At 38.5% G+C, this 15,381-nt stretch overlaps 1 protein-coding gene across 1 annotated transcript; it reads left to right on the forward strand.

The window, feature by feature from the left end:
* Positions 1-276: 276 nt before the first annotated feature.
* Positions 277-13,411, forward strand: LOC145985680 (uncharacterized). The gene is made up of 7 exons (XM_083119749.1): positions 277-283; positions 2,296-2,480; positions 4,599-4,889; positions 6,095-6,189; positions 10,281-10,421; positions 11,984-12,195; positions 13,173-13,411. The coding sequence occupies exons 1-7, from the start codon at positions 277-279 to the stop codon at positions 13,409-13,411; spliced, it is 1,170 nt and encodes a 389-aa protein (XP_082975875.1).
* Positions 13,412-15,381: the final 1,970 nt, after the last annotated feature.

A 15,381-nucleotide genomic window follows, 5' to 3' on the forward strand; every position in this document is an offset into this window, starting at 1 on the left:
TAAAAAATTGAGCCAACAACAGCACATTTCTTTCTTACACTCTCAATATTATACGATTTTTCTTGTTTTTCTCAGAATTGTGCAAAAGTGACTCAGGTCCCTTTCTGCAATAAGCCATTGATATGTAATGAGGTGCCTAGGCTTTGTCTTGATCGCCTAGACGAACACCAAAATAAGCAAAGTAGGTCTTTTTGTAGAAAGAAGTAATATTTCTCCTCTGTGTTGGCAACATATAACTTCCACAAGTGTAACATAAACTATTAGGATGATTTCTACATGCCCGGTGAGACATTTTTCAGCACCACTTCACACTACAATCTCAAAACTAGGTTTCCTCGATAAGCTCACACACGAACACATATAGACCACCTAAAAGCAGTTAAATCCAAGACAGAAAAACAGTTCAACAAGTGAGCAGCATTTCCCAAATGAAACTACAGCGCAGAAGAAATAGCTTGGCAGTGACGTCATCTCCCACCTTCACCTCTCCTTCCAGAAGCGAAGGCTCATTCGCTAGAGCGGACGACAAGGTGGCGTGCAAACCAATCGAAATCATTCCGAGAGGGGTGATGCAGGCGTGCAAACCCCCACACTGCTAATTAGTCTAACAAACCGCAGCTACGAGCGAGGGATTGCAGGCTATTTTGTTTCTTTGTTAGGGAGGGTTTTTTGGTTGGTTTTGTCATTGTTGTACAATGAGCAGTGGAGTAAAGAAAGGTAAGCCCTTGCACAGCGATACAAGAGAAATAGTTTTCAATGTGTATAAGTACTTTGATTGCGATGAAAACAAAACCACAGCTGTTCACAGAACGCCCGTGGCGACAGGTGTCAGTGAAAGATCTGTGTGGAGAATTTTGAAGAAGAAACACAAAAGTGTTGCGATTGCGAGCGGGAAATCTTTTTCAACGGCGGGCAAAAACCGACCGAACGCCCAGCAACGTGTCACAAATCTGTATTCTTTTGATGAAGCAGTCGTGCGCCAAACAATCCATTGTTTAATACACGAAAGGCATTGTTGTCACCATACATAAACTGATGAAGGAACTGCAAGAAAATGTTAATTTTAAGGTTTCGCGTTGGTCGTTGCGTATGATCATAAGAAAATTAGGATTCAGATTTAAAAAAGCACAGCGTAAACAGCAGGAAGCTACTCCTTGAACGAAACAGCATCGTTGCGTTGCGGCGATCATTTTTGCGTGAAGTTAAAGAACTGCGCACAGAGCAAACCGCCGGTCTTTCATTTATATGGATGAAAGTTTCGTGAACACACACCACACTGTCCCCAAAGTTTGGCTGGATTCCAAAGATTCGGGGGGGGTGGGGGTTAAAAGTGCCAACAGGAAAGGGTCCCAGGTTTATTATTGTGCATGCCGGTGGTGAAAGTGGATTTGTGGAGGGGCGAAGTTAGTGTTCCTTTCAAAAACAACTTCTGGTGACTATCATGGGGAGATGAACGCTAACCATTTTATGTTGTGGTTCGAAGAACAGCTTCTTTCCAATCTGCCCCCAAACTTGTTATTGTGTGTGACAATCCTCCATACCACAACAAGTTACTGAAAAAAATCCCAACATCAAACAGCAGAAGGATGAAATGAAGTCGTGGCTATCATCTCACAATATTCCGCATGCAGAAGGTTTGCTGAAAGCCGAATTATATGAAATAATTAAAATAAACAAACATAAAATAAACATCTAGCAGTGCTAACATTAAATTGAAGATTGGTAGTTTGCACCGCGATTCTTGCTGCTCGTACTCTTACTCGTGCTATGGTTCCTTTCATAGTAGTTGGCAACGCTGACTTAGCAGGGAGTGACGTTACTGCCAGGTTATTTCTTCCCGGCTTGTAACAAACGCCAGTGAAGAAATGAGTATTTTCTTCACGTGCATTTTGAAACAATAGGTAGATATTGTTGTATCAGCAATACTCGGGCATTGTTGGAAGCCAATATCAGGGCATTATTGAAAGCCAATATCAGGCCATTGTTGGACGCCAAGTTTCTTAAAACAAAATTGAAATTAACTGCAAATTACTTAAGTAGATATCCTAACTAATTGTCTTATACAAGCAAAAAGGTGGTTTCGTTAGAAATTGAAAAAGCGTAAAAAAAAAAAAATCCTGACGTGATGAGAAGGAACGAAATGTCATTTCTGTCATCACTGATGGTAAGCTTTCTGAAAATGTAATTACTTTTGCTGAAGCAAATTGGTCGCATACTTGTGGTATTAAAATAATACTGAAATATTCAACTCCTACACTCACTGAAGATTAACAACCCCTCTTTCTTCCTTTTCAGATTGGAGAGAGGAATTCCAGATAGTCAAATTTGCAAGCAAAATTAATCGTAAATTGCAGATCGGATTCCTCGAATGCAATGTCACAGGTGGTAACTTAACCGACGCAGAAACAATCGTCGCAGTGTCGAATGATGAACAGGACTGGTCCATGATTATGGCAGCATTGATGTCTATGGACAGAAAGGTGTGTGCCTGGTTATACTATGTATGAATCCACCGATAACGTTATTGCAGTATTTTAACAGTTTTATTAGTAATAGTAGCACCTGTGACCACTGGCGTACGCAGGATTTTGTTTCGGAAGTGGCTGGAATTGTAAACGTGGATAGCTCCTTACAAGGAGGCGGCATACAGAATAATATATTTCGTATATTAAAAACTTTCCACTCTCAAAAATGGCAATAGGGATATTTTAAGGCGAATTTGCATTTACCAACTCTGGTTTTTCCCGAGTTCTTTACTGATTTTATTTAATAATGTTGATTTTCTCAAAATTTCGGAGGGGCCTGTAACCCCTTCAGCCGCCCTCTGCGTACGCCAGAGCCTGCGACAGTAGAAATAACACACAATGTTGAACAGATGCGGATGGGTAATTTTCATGTGATAGTAATGATATAAAATATAAAAGTAAAAAAGTAAAGTGTTCCCCTGTGCATAGCACCACGCCATGAAGGCGTATAGGGAATATATGATATAAAATATACATGCACAAATTACAAATTTAACAGTTTTAAATACACTAAATAAAATGTATACACAATTCTTATTACGGCATTGTTTTTATTCAATAAATGAATTTCTAAATTTCTAAATATTTATAATTACATAAACTGTCAACAAAGATAGTTCCATTGTACAGGAAATGTAACTACACTATTTATATTATCATATAGGAATTATTCACTATATGCTATTATTGTGCCTAAATGATCATTAATCGGTTCTTTATATTGTTGTAATCCCGTCTTACCTGGGATTTGAGGTCACAGGGAAGTTTCAATAATTCATTTAGGTAGAGCTTAATTGTACCTGTTAGCTGAACCTACTCCGATTAAGAGGGTAGAGATATGGAATGTTGAATGTAAAGGTTATTTACGCTTGTTCATACCTGGTAGGTGTGTGATGTTCTTGTCCAGGTGCTTCTTGCAGACCGAATTGTGTCTGGTGCCAAGGTTCTATCCTGCGACCCTTGGCTCACCAAACCGAGCGATCCCTCGCGACTCGTTGCATGCTAGGCAGCCGTAACTTCGTGTTCCGTAGTCGTAGTCTGTAGGTTGTAATGTGTTGTAGAGTAAAGTGTAATCAGAGACTAATTATCCATATGAGCGTCGATGATAAAAGTAATTCAAATGAGAGCGAGCTCGGGGAGTGAGCTCCCTTTTATAATCTTAGGCTTCGAAAGGTTGTTAAACCTTTCGAACACGCTAGATCTTGTTTAGATCCACGCGTTTGCCTTTCAGTCATTGTTTTCACGGAAGTTACAAAGTTAGCGCATTCTTGAGATCGCCCGCTGGTCGGACAATTCCAGGAAATAAACAAGCGTGAATATTACCATGACGAGGTTTTCTCGGTTTAATAATCTCCATATCTCTACAATATATTTTGCATTTTTCCACTGTCTTCCATGTTGCATAAGTTACATATTTACTTTTACATTTTATTTTTACACTAAAATAATTTCTTCGCTTATTATTGTGCTCGCCTTAAATATTGTATGTAATTTCATTCCCATAGTGTATTCTCCTTTATTAGGATTTCCTTCATGTAGAAGTTCTTCAAATCATTACTGTAATTCTTGTCTATAATTGTATTAATATTTTATTACTGTATGTATTGCTATATGACGATTTTTATACCTATGGACATGGGTCAACGGAAATAAATAATTTATTATTTATTATTATTATACGTACTGCAAGACAATGCGGTCTAGTTTAGAATCGTGGGTGTGTTTGTCCTATCATCTATTTCATCCATCATCATTCATTCTCATCGTCGCGATTTACATAGATAAATATAGAGAAACCAAAGTACAAATGGAAAATCAACAAGGATCAGGGAAGATCTACTTTATATTAAACATGAGTCAATGTATATTTCTTTGAACTGTTTATATATCTATAGCCTATGATTTAATAAAATAATTAGCTAAAATGATTATAAATATTTTGAACTTTCAATAAGATAAAATATCCCATGTTTTCGGCGAGACTGACCGTATGAAAAAGTGTTTGAATTAATTTTTACATCCATGTAATTAGAAGTAGGTGTAGTTACGGGATTCTATATATAATTCTTTCAGGTTCGGCTGCTAAAGGCGCTAATAATTCTCGCACCTCACAATGACATGGAACGTGTGTTCCTTTCGACCTTCTTTTCTTCGAGAACACGCGTCTATTGCCTGGTGCCTAAACCAGAGCGCCAGTCTCTGGTGATGGTAGAAGTGCTGAAGCCAGCCTTCCAAGTAGAGCCCAAGTTCTTCGAGATGGGTTCATGGACCGAATCTTCTGGATGGAGCTTGTCGTTTGGGAATCAATGGCGTTGGAGAGCGAATCTTACAGGGGTTGAAATTCGAGTTCTTCTTGCGGGCTCGGTAAGTTTACACTGACTATGCTCAACTTGGATTCGAAAATACGTATAAAAATACATACTGTATATCGTCCCTACCTTGGCAAAGGATTGTATCTCATTTTTCGTGATTTTCCTCTGCATTCCTTGCGCCTGATCCTTACTTTCGAGACTGACATTTATAGATATGGGATTAGTGGCGCCAAGCATGTAGCTAGGGGGAGGGCCAAGGGGACTGAAGCCTCCCCCGAAATCCTACAAATATCTAATTGAAATAATGTTAGTGGTAATTATTTTTACTTCCTTATCAGGATTAAACATCTTGTATAATAATTTGTAATATACTAAGAAATTAATCTTCAGGACTACCCCTTTTTTCACTTTTAGATGGCGGCTGCTGATAATGAAGGGATGAGCCCCTCCCGAAATAAAATCCTGAGTGGCGCCAACTTAGATGGACCTGTGAGGCTCAAGCCCACCCAATAATTTGCCTATTATGGTGATTTATTTTAGAAATAAAATTCCCGCACTTAAGAAAACAAAATGCTTCATCTTTATACACTTAAAGAATTCTCACAACTTAATTGTAAAATAAAAATAACACGAAGGAAACAACGATGAATAGGCAAATAATTAATAATTTGAACAATCATAAAAGCTAGATAGAGCAATCCCCCTCCCCCCTCGTAAGTAAAATATCAAACCCAAGTTATTTGGCGTCATTTTATGCGGTATGCTTGTCCCACGTATTTTCAAGACCATATCTTTCATGAGGTTAAGAAGGAGGCTATCTTTGTTCTTTTCGTTTGAAATTGATTGTCTCAGTAACATGTATGTGAACTTGTCGGAATTTAATTTCAGTCTATTTGAACTACACCAGGGTACCCCGTCTTAACCGCTCAAAACAAAGAAGCAATTTGCATCGTTTGTTATATTCTAAAAAAATAATAATAACATTTGTGTGTTCAATATTCGTAAAGCTTTTCAATGCAGGTTTGTACCAGAAATCTTCGAGTTTTTTTTATAGTTTTAAATCTAATAGTGTAATTTTTATTAACATTAAAAGTTACGTGCTCCGTTCTGCCCACGGTTCCCCTAGAAATAATAAGTTTTTATCTCTGAAAATTTCCCAAGGTACGTATAAAATATCCTAGGTTTTACGCGAATGTGTTATTTTTCATTTTTAAGCTCTTCGTCGATTTACTTTCCATTTATTCTTCATTTTTACAGAATCATCCGTTTGTTTCGTATAAATGGTTCCAAAGGAAGTTCGGAGGTCTTTTTGGTGATTTATGGAACATTCTACAAGACAATCTGCACTTCAGGTAGGCTACAACTAATATTCTTCTGGATTTTTCTTGTTAGTCTCTCGTCAAACAGTAGTAGAGTTATCAGAATTTTCCTAAGGAAATGGGGTTAGCGTTTTTCTTACATGGGGGGGGGGGATTAAATTAACCTGTAATAGCCACATCAGTTAGTGGCGTTCACAGGAATGTTATTAGGTGGAACATGTCTTTTTTTGTCCTTAGCGGTCACACTAATCCTTCCGGAATTGCCGGGAGTTTCCCGGAATCGAACTCACTCTACCGGTTTCCCGGAGAAACTTTGTTATCTCCCGGAATGACGAGATTTAGTATTATTTATATATTTATTGTTATCCTTTTTATAGTATTTCATTTTGAATAACTTTGTTCTGGTATTACGGCTTGAGAAGTGTCTGTGTATCTTTATATTAATTATGTTTCGTATAATTACAAATCGTGGTTGCTTTGATCAAGTTGATTCACAGTAGCAAGACCGAAAACAGATAATATCCACGGGCATCCGCAGGATTTTTTCCGTGGAGAGGAAAGCAAGGTGTATCTTTCCAGGGGGGGAGGGTGGAGGGGGGGAGCAAAACATGGTATATGCCCCCCATAATATTGTCGCTCCCTAAGCAACTCAGTTTGAAGTTATCATGATCTTGCAACGCCCTCTTCAGGCCCGTAGCTAGAATGGGGGCAGGAGGGCAAATACCCCCCCCCCCCCGAGTGACTGCTTTGTCCCCCCTGTGAAAAATACAGAACACATTCCTGCCTGGAATTTTCACTAATCTTTACAATTATATCATGTGTTACTCTAGCAACATAACAAAGACACTTATTCATTTTGTGATTTATTAGGGTGTATGGGATTCCCTATGACGTCGTATCAGGATTGGGAGGCGGGTTCCCTTCCAGATTCAGACTTCGGAAAATGATTTCGCAATTTTCAGTATCTAGAACAGTTATGACATTTTGAGTAGTCTTGTATTAAAGGTGCCTAATGTGTTCGAATGTTTTTCTTGGATGTGTTGTTATGAACTTGGAACTGCTTACATTTTTGTTTCCCAAGTCTACCTTTTGGTAATAGCGATGCATGTGGTAGAGAGAGGGAGTGGATATTTGATTTTTGTTACTTAACGTTGCTTTGCTGCCACTTCTAGCTAATCGCAACAATGAGTGATGACGTGAAATTAATGAAGAGACACTCATAAACAGTACCGCAACCGCAGGGGGCATTGTCCTCCCCCCACCCCGACCTTGGACGGAAGTCCATTCTAGGGGAAGCAAACATTGAAGTAAAAAAAACAAGACTAGGAGAATCTAAGAATAGCAGGACAATTGGATACTCATGATGAAATTAGTTTTTACGTGTTCCTTGCACTTTTCTTCCAGATGACCAAGGGCACTTGAAAGGGGCACAAAGGGGCAATTACCCCCCACTAGATTTCAAATTTTATACAAATAAGAATACATTTCGTAAAATTTTCTTGCCCGCTTCGCTCGCAATGTCTGCTATTCTTATATTCCAAGTTCAGAGCCATAGCTATGGGGCGGCGGGAGTCGGCCCTTGGAGCCAAACGATCTGTATGATAAAAAAAAATGTTAAAGAGAATGCCATGGCGCCCCGTAAAATTATTTGCACCCTAATAAAACAATTTCTTTCTATGAAACTTAATATGAAATATTAATGATGACACTGTAATCCAAGAACTCATTGATCAATCAAGGGATTCCTATTTGTTTGTCAGGTGAAAAAAACATGTATTTCAACTATAAGATATTAATACAATTCACACGATATTTTGCAAAATGGTTAACGTAACCAGTAGGCAAACATTGTCTGTAGTGATGCAAGAGTCTCCTCCTCTTTGAAGGAAATAGAATCCGTGGTGGACTTAGGGACCCATGTTTTAAAGTTTTAGCAAGTACAAAAAAAGTATTACAAATTTTTACACAATTCATCAAAGTGTAGATAATATGTAACCATTATTATTTAATTAATTATTTTTTTTCTTGCACAACGCAACACAATGGTGTTATTGGATTCTCGTTAGATTCCTTTGTGCGTAAAAATCTTACATACTGGAAACTAGAGGGAACCATTATGAAGCATGATTTATAAAGAGCTCCCTTAATCAGTTCTGTAGAGAGACCCAAAGATGTTGGTACAGTCACGGACACTTCTGGGTTGTAAGAAATCCATTAACTTTCAATGTGATCGTTACAACCCAGAAGTGTCCATGACTGTACATATTAATCGTCTATTAACATTTTCGATCTGAAAATATCAAGTAGATAAAGTCCCTATTAGCCTATTTATTAAACTTTATATTCTTTGGAAATCTGGAAAGGTCATTATCGAAATATTGCTATTTGATGTTGCTCGAAGTTTTTTTTTGTTCGTTACAGTTTCAAGATATCGTCTCTTTTCTGTTCTTTATCTCTTTTGGGGGAGGGGGCAAGTGCCTCTGTTTACCCTGCTATATCTGCAAAAGCGTCACAATATATTAAAAATTTGCCCCCTCTAGGATTGACTTCGCCCCCCTACAAATAACTCCTGGCTACGGGCCCCCTCTTAATATAAAACATAAATGAATGTGACCAAAATAAGATTATTTATATGAAATATACAACCTTTGTCAGAAAAGTTCCAGGACTGATTTTTTTTTATTCTTTACCTGTGATATTCAAACACAAGAAATGGGTGTTATTCAGTTACCTGATGTGTGTTCTGAATAGAAATGGCCTTGGAAGTGTTTCCATGTGGCAGGGCTGTGCTTAGCAGCCCACTGTTTGGCTTGTTGGCGCATTTAGTTGGAAGTTATACAAGTGTCGTGATGGACGTGCAATCCGAGCAGAGAGTTAACATTAAGGTTTGTGTTAAGCTGGGAAACCACTAGCGGAACATGGAATATGATACAGTAAGCATTTGGTGACAAGTCATTATCGAGATGCCGTATCTTTGAATGGCACAAAAGGTTTCGGAAGGGCAGAGATTCAGTGCAAGATGATCCAAAGACAATGTTGATCCCATTTTTTCATGCTAAATGTTTGGTGCACCATGAATATCTGCCTGAAGGACAAAATATAAACAAAAACCTTTATATTGACGTCCTGAAACATTTGCGTCAAGCAATTCTGCGGCGCCGTCCTGATTTGTGGGCATCTGGGCAGTAGTTCTTATGGCACGACAATGCAAGGCCACATACTGCTATATCAGTCCAGGAATATCTGGCCAAGCATCGTATCTCTGCTCTACCACATCCCCCATATTTACCCGACCAGTTACCGTGTGATTATTTTCTGTCTCCCCGTGTGCAAACACCGCTGAAAGGAAAATATCATGAAGATATTGGTAGCAATCCAAACGGTTTTGTGACAGATGTGCTGAGAAGCATCCTAGATGAACCTTACCCTGCTTGCTTCCATGATTTCCAGAAACGGTGGCAGCTGTGTATAGATAGCCGAGGGGACTATTTTGACAAAACCTAGGACCATTAGCTCCAAAGTTGAATAAATTATTTTCTATGATCTCAGTCCTGGAACTTTTCTGACAAAGGTTGTATAATTTTAGGATGATATTCATTTTCCAGGAGCCTCTCCCCAGTTTCGGGCGTTCATGAGAATAGCTGATATTCAAAACATTAGTCTTCCAGAACATTCTAGAGGGTGTGAAGGTTGTAAAGAAATCTCCCGGTATTTTATTCTTTAAAATTGACAAGTCTAGGTCACACTACTATTTTTTCCAATTTTTCCAGCATTCCACGCTTCTTTTAAAAATAGGAAAATTGAGTCAAAAAGGGGAGGAAGGTTATGTGTTGTCCTATGTCTTGTCCATATGTGTTAGATTTCTTTAAACGAAGCAGAGTAATTTCAATTTTTGTATTGTTCATTATAAGGAGTTCGTTTTTCTCAATAAGATGATAATTATTGGTAATGAGGAACCATAATAATTTTGATTATAAAAATCCAATCAACCTGTTTCATTGCTTCATCATAATATCAAAACCAACAAATATCCCATCCCATCACCCCTCCATCCCCATTCTTCTCTATAGTTAGCATTGCTTTCTGCAAATAATTTTTTTCTGACTAGTCATCTCGTGTTGCAGGACAGGCATTCGAAACACTATTCTAGGTCCGTGGGCAACGAAGAAACTGGAGAATGGCGAGGTGGACATATTCATATGGCCAGTCACGCCACTGGAGGAAGACAACAAGTACAGACACACAAAACCCATTTTACAGAGCTGGTAAGTGTTGCTGAAGCCTTGGATGAGAAATAGAAAATCTCCGTTTACTGTGGGTGATAAGACGTGGGCTATATTTCATTGTTTGGTGTCGACTAGCCCAAAAGGCATTTCTTGTATTTTTGGAAATCGCAGACTGGTGGGATGTAAACAATGCCATATTATCTACGGATAGATTACACCGTCTTGAATTCAGGTGTGGCGTCACGGAGGTGCGAAGGGGTGCTGCACACCCCTTAATTTTCCCCCGCACACTCCTCAGCACCCCCTTTTCAAAATCTATTTTCAACCAAAAACATTATTCAGTCTTGAATTGTCATAAATTACGTTACGCTTTAGTAAAACCATGTTATCATATTGAGCGTGGAATGTTTGGTGTTGAAGTGAGATGAGACCGCTGTTGTATACAACAGACAAGTCATATCAATAATCTGTACTTTCCTGTACTGAGTTAATTGATTGATTGATTTCGTGTTTTAAGTCCACTTTATGTACAGTAAGGCTTATTGGGACTGGACCTACAGTTTAAGATGGGATACAAACCACCGGATATCTAACCCCGGACACCTTGATTACAAGGCGACGACACTACCGTCGTGATTGAGAATGGCAGACACAAGAGAAGATGGAACTTACCCTGTTCGGGCACGCAGTCTCGAACCCCTCTCTCTTTTTCTCAAGACCTCCAGCTCTCTTCTCAACTCAAAGCGATCTGACCCTTTTTCGATCACTGCCGGCCCGTTTTGTTCTGTGCGTATTTCGCAATTGCATCACGTTCGCCCCGGCAGTGACCGGACATTTACCTCCTAAACTCCTTCTCATCATCTTTTGAGTTGCGAGACTCGTACGCACCGACAGACATTCCACGTTCCCCCGCTCAGGATAAAATTTCCCAATTGAAATTTTATATCCAGATTTAAGCCTGGCAAACCCAAAATAACATTTTTTTTGGTAATTTTTTACATAGATAAAATAATATATATATGTATTCCAAAACCAAATATTAAAAAAATGAAAAAAAATTGTCTATCGTTATTTTTGCTCCATATTTTCATCTATGTCCTATGATGCAAGAGAATTATGCTGATCTGTTTATTAACTTTTTCGTTCAAATCCTTGAATGTAGAAAATTCTTGAATGTTGAAAACATAATGAATTGGTGTACATATAAAGGGTATGTAGTGTGAAAAGGAATTTTCAAGTATTCGATCCTTCCCCATGGCGTATTAGTAATGGCGTCGCCTTGTAATCAAGGGGAATCGGGTACAATACCCTCTGGATGCCTATGCTGGTTCGGATCCCACTTTAAACTGTAGGTCTAGTGTATTTGTTTTGATTTTTGTAATTTGGCGTCACTCTTCTGTGACCTGGTAAATCGCGACACTGAGTGATGATATGATGAAGGAATCTACACAAACAACACCCATGCCGAAGACTGGATCCGAACCCGGGACACCTGACGTCATAGCGTTGTGCTAACCACTCCGCCACGGAAGCTGTAGGTCGAGTCTAGATTAACCTATCTGTGCATAAAGTGGACTTAAACTTCAATCTTCTATTTACAGGTATTTTCTGTTTATCCGACGACCAGAGCCCAAACCTTCTTCACAGTCTTTCCTGAAACCATTTAGGTTCTCCTTGTGGTGTTCCCTCGCAGTTACCACCCTCGTCATGGCAATTCTCAGTGCTATGCTCCATAGAACACTGAAGTGCTGTGAACGTCGAAGCCTTATGTCGAAGTGTTTGTTTTCCACATTCAAGATTCTTTGTAACCAAGGTTAGTTCAGTAGCAGCTGTTTTCATTATGCCTCTCTCTCTGTCTGTGTGTGTGTGTGTGTGTGTGTGTGTGTGTGCGTGTGTGTGTGTCCCGTGTGCAGGGTGCTATCCTGAATTTTCAATCTGGGGGACTACGTTCATATTTACCGGGTAAGAATATATTAGCCCGTCTAGTTCGCTGTGTTTCCTTAATACTGTCTATAATATAGTAAGTAATATGAATATCACTGAAATGCGACCAGCGAAGTGACTGTACTGTCATTTTGCCTAGACTTTTACTGTACCAATAGTAACCCTTCTTCACCACCCTATATAAATCACCACGCGGTAACCACACAAGGTTCTCAGGAATACCACATCTTAATTATCTTTTAGTATAATTCTTAAATAGGAAACTCCGCAAGATAAATTTATTTTGATATTTTGTTGTTTCTTCGCATGAGTAATTTCATTATGAACGGGATAAAATGAGATATAAAAGTTAGAATTTCTTACATGATTTTAAATATTATATGCTGTACAATTTATCTAAATAAGGTCACTAAAAGTAAGAAAAAACCTCACAGAGTATAACACCAACTGTTCCTCGCAATATACCATGAAACTGTCATTTATAGTATAGCTTAAAACTTACAGAAAAAAATAATAATTGTATAATCTTCTAGAGAAGTTGTAACTTCTCAGAAGAGGATACAAATCATATACGTATTTCCAATAACTTTCTCCTCCTTCCTTTTTTCACTATCTGCACTATTACTGTAGCTGTCCTACGGTGGACTTTTTAATCACCCTCTATGGCTTGCATATGACAATGAACAAAAACATTGCCACGAGTGTAAGTTATTCTCGCACAAATTTATTGACATTGTTACAAATTGAAGTAACGGGCATAGTCAACAAATCAGTGTGAAAGCTCCAAGCAAGTATTACCTTACATCTACAAAGAAATTATATTGTTCAGATATTATTATATTGCAGGAACAGAAGAATTTTGTCATGGAATTTCACACGTCTTTGCCACTACCTGTGCATTGCTATTTGGGCTCCTTATCTCAAGTTGCTACTCTGCAGTTCTCATATCTCACTTGACCGTACAGAATGCTCAGCTGCCATTCCAGTCCCTGGAAGACATGGTCCGCCTGCAGGAATACAAACTCTGCGTTCGAGAAACCTCTCCCATTTTCTCTGCTTTAATGGTAAAACCCTACATTTCCTAGCTACTCTTCAGCTGTGTTATTTATAGGTAGTTACAGTGGCGCCATTGGGTCAACTGAACGCGGAGATTTATTTTATAACTTAAGTAATAATATATGTTTTATAGGCTGAGGATTAGTCCTAAATTCCTTCTTTGTTCCTTGGCTTCAAACTGTAATGTCTTACCAAGTTTATTAGAATTATATGGGTTTAACTTTAAAAACCGTTTCTGGCCATTTCTGTGAATGGGCTACTTGAATTTTATAGTAGCTAATTTTGTCTATTTTATAGTTATATGTGCATCTTTCGAAGATAGCTGTTATTTGAATGCCTAATACGGGGAAATGATGACAAATCTGTCGATGTTCATAATTTTTACTGCCTATTTTGTATTTTTTGTGCTTTTTGCCTGCCTTTTTAAAGAGTTTTTTAATTCTTATCGATCCACATGCTGGTCATATGTCCTTATCCTCCCTTACTATTCTTATGGATTATGGATAGTGTAAATAATATAGGACAATGAAAAGTATCGTGTTGGAAGTGTAACAAATTATTATGAAATATTTTGATAACACTCAGTAAGTAATAAGTTGTGAGAGGGGTGTAAGGGGTACCTTCCACGTAGGCGCCCAAATGTCAACCTCGCTTCCACGTAGTACATCCTGGACTGAAGACTAACGAGGCTCTGGCGACTGGCACTATGTCCAGTATAATTTTTTGTGTTGTCCTGTTTTTTGTCCTTGTGTGTGCTGAGTGCCCGTTTACAGCCTCAGCTTTTAACATAAGTCAGACGATTTTAAAATTTTTAGTTATGCAACGTTAGCGTTGTTATTTGTAATGATAAGGGGCTGACCCCCGTATAATGTGAAGGGTGCAAAATAGCGTCACTGGGTAGTGTTCTATCATGGAGAAAGGCGCTAAGCAGCCATGATGCTGTTAAGCTACTCCTTCTGCACCTTTAAACTCTTGAGAGTTGAGACTGGTTATCTTCGATTTGCGGTTTTGGTTGATCACAATCCAATCGCATTTATTAGGGGAGCAGGTAATCCTTTCTAACTTCAAATACGAAGTCTGAAGAATTAAAAGAATTCTGATGGCAATTGCAACCACTAATATATTACTTGGACAACACAATGACATGCACGCAACACGTTTGCGTTACTATGTAGCTACCATTTCCAATGACGAAGATGTAGCTAATAGAAGGGAATTCGGAGTTTCAGCATATGATAATTGCTGGAAACTGCTTGAGATGGATTCTCTTCTAAGAAGCCAAATGACAGAATCCATGGAAGGTCTCCCCGATGGCGTAGTGGTAGCGTCATCGTCTTGTGATCAAGTGCTCCCGAGAACGATACCCTTGGAGGCATATAGTGGTTCGGATCCTACTTTAAACTGCAGGCCCAGTCCCGATTAGCCTTTATGTTCATGAAGTCAAATTAGAAACAAACTCATTGACCGGACTCGGTCCAGTGAAAAGCCGCTTGGCAGACCTTGGCTTTTTGCACAACGGAGTTTATTTTAAGCAAAATATAATTTATATTAAGCTCTGCAGTACCCTTGAATTTGAACATTGAATACAATTCCAGACAAGAACTAGCGCAGTGTCATCTCAGATAGAAACGAAAGTGTAGGCCTTTATATGAGACTGTAAATATCCTCATGACTGGAAAGCATTCAGATTCCCTCGAATGCAGCAGAAATAAAGATCATTCATATTCTTCTTCTCCGAGCGTTCATTCTGATATTTTATATTTCACAAATTCTTACTATATTAGCTATTTTCTTGATCACCAGAAAGTAACTGCTGGCATAGAACCAATATTTAAAATAACATTTGTTGTATATGTGTAGGCTCCCAACAGTTCACCATTTTTTGTGCAAAGAATTTAATGTGAGAATGACCGAATGAGACTCTTGGAACTGGTTGAGATTAATCTCGTTTTGTGAACTTCGTGTATTACATTTATGGACATATTACTATTTTTAGTCA

The sequence above is a fragment of the Lepisma saccharinum genome, chromosome 3 (assembly GCF_977018435.1).
Source record: "Lepisma saccharinum chromosome 3, izLepSacc3.1, whole genome shotgun sequence".
Classification (NCBI taxonomy): domain Eukaryota; kingdom Metazoa; phylum Arthropoda; class Insecta; order Zygentoma; family Lepismatidae; genus Lepisma; species Lepisma saccharinum.

Excerpts from the sequence above, each read along its gene's own strand:
- LOC145985680 (XM_083119749.1), top strand. Across the intron at positions 4,890-6,094 it reads GAGTTCTTCTTGCGGGCTCG|AATCATCCGTTTGTTTCGTA; the intron begins GTAAGTTTACAC and ends TCATTTTTACAG. Across the intron at positions 12,196-13,172 it reads CAAGATTCTTTGTAACCAAG|GAACAGAAGAATTTTGTCAT; the intron begins GTTAGTTCAGTA and ends ATTATATTGCAG.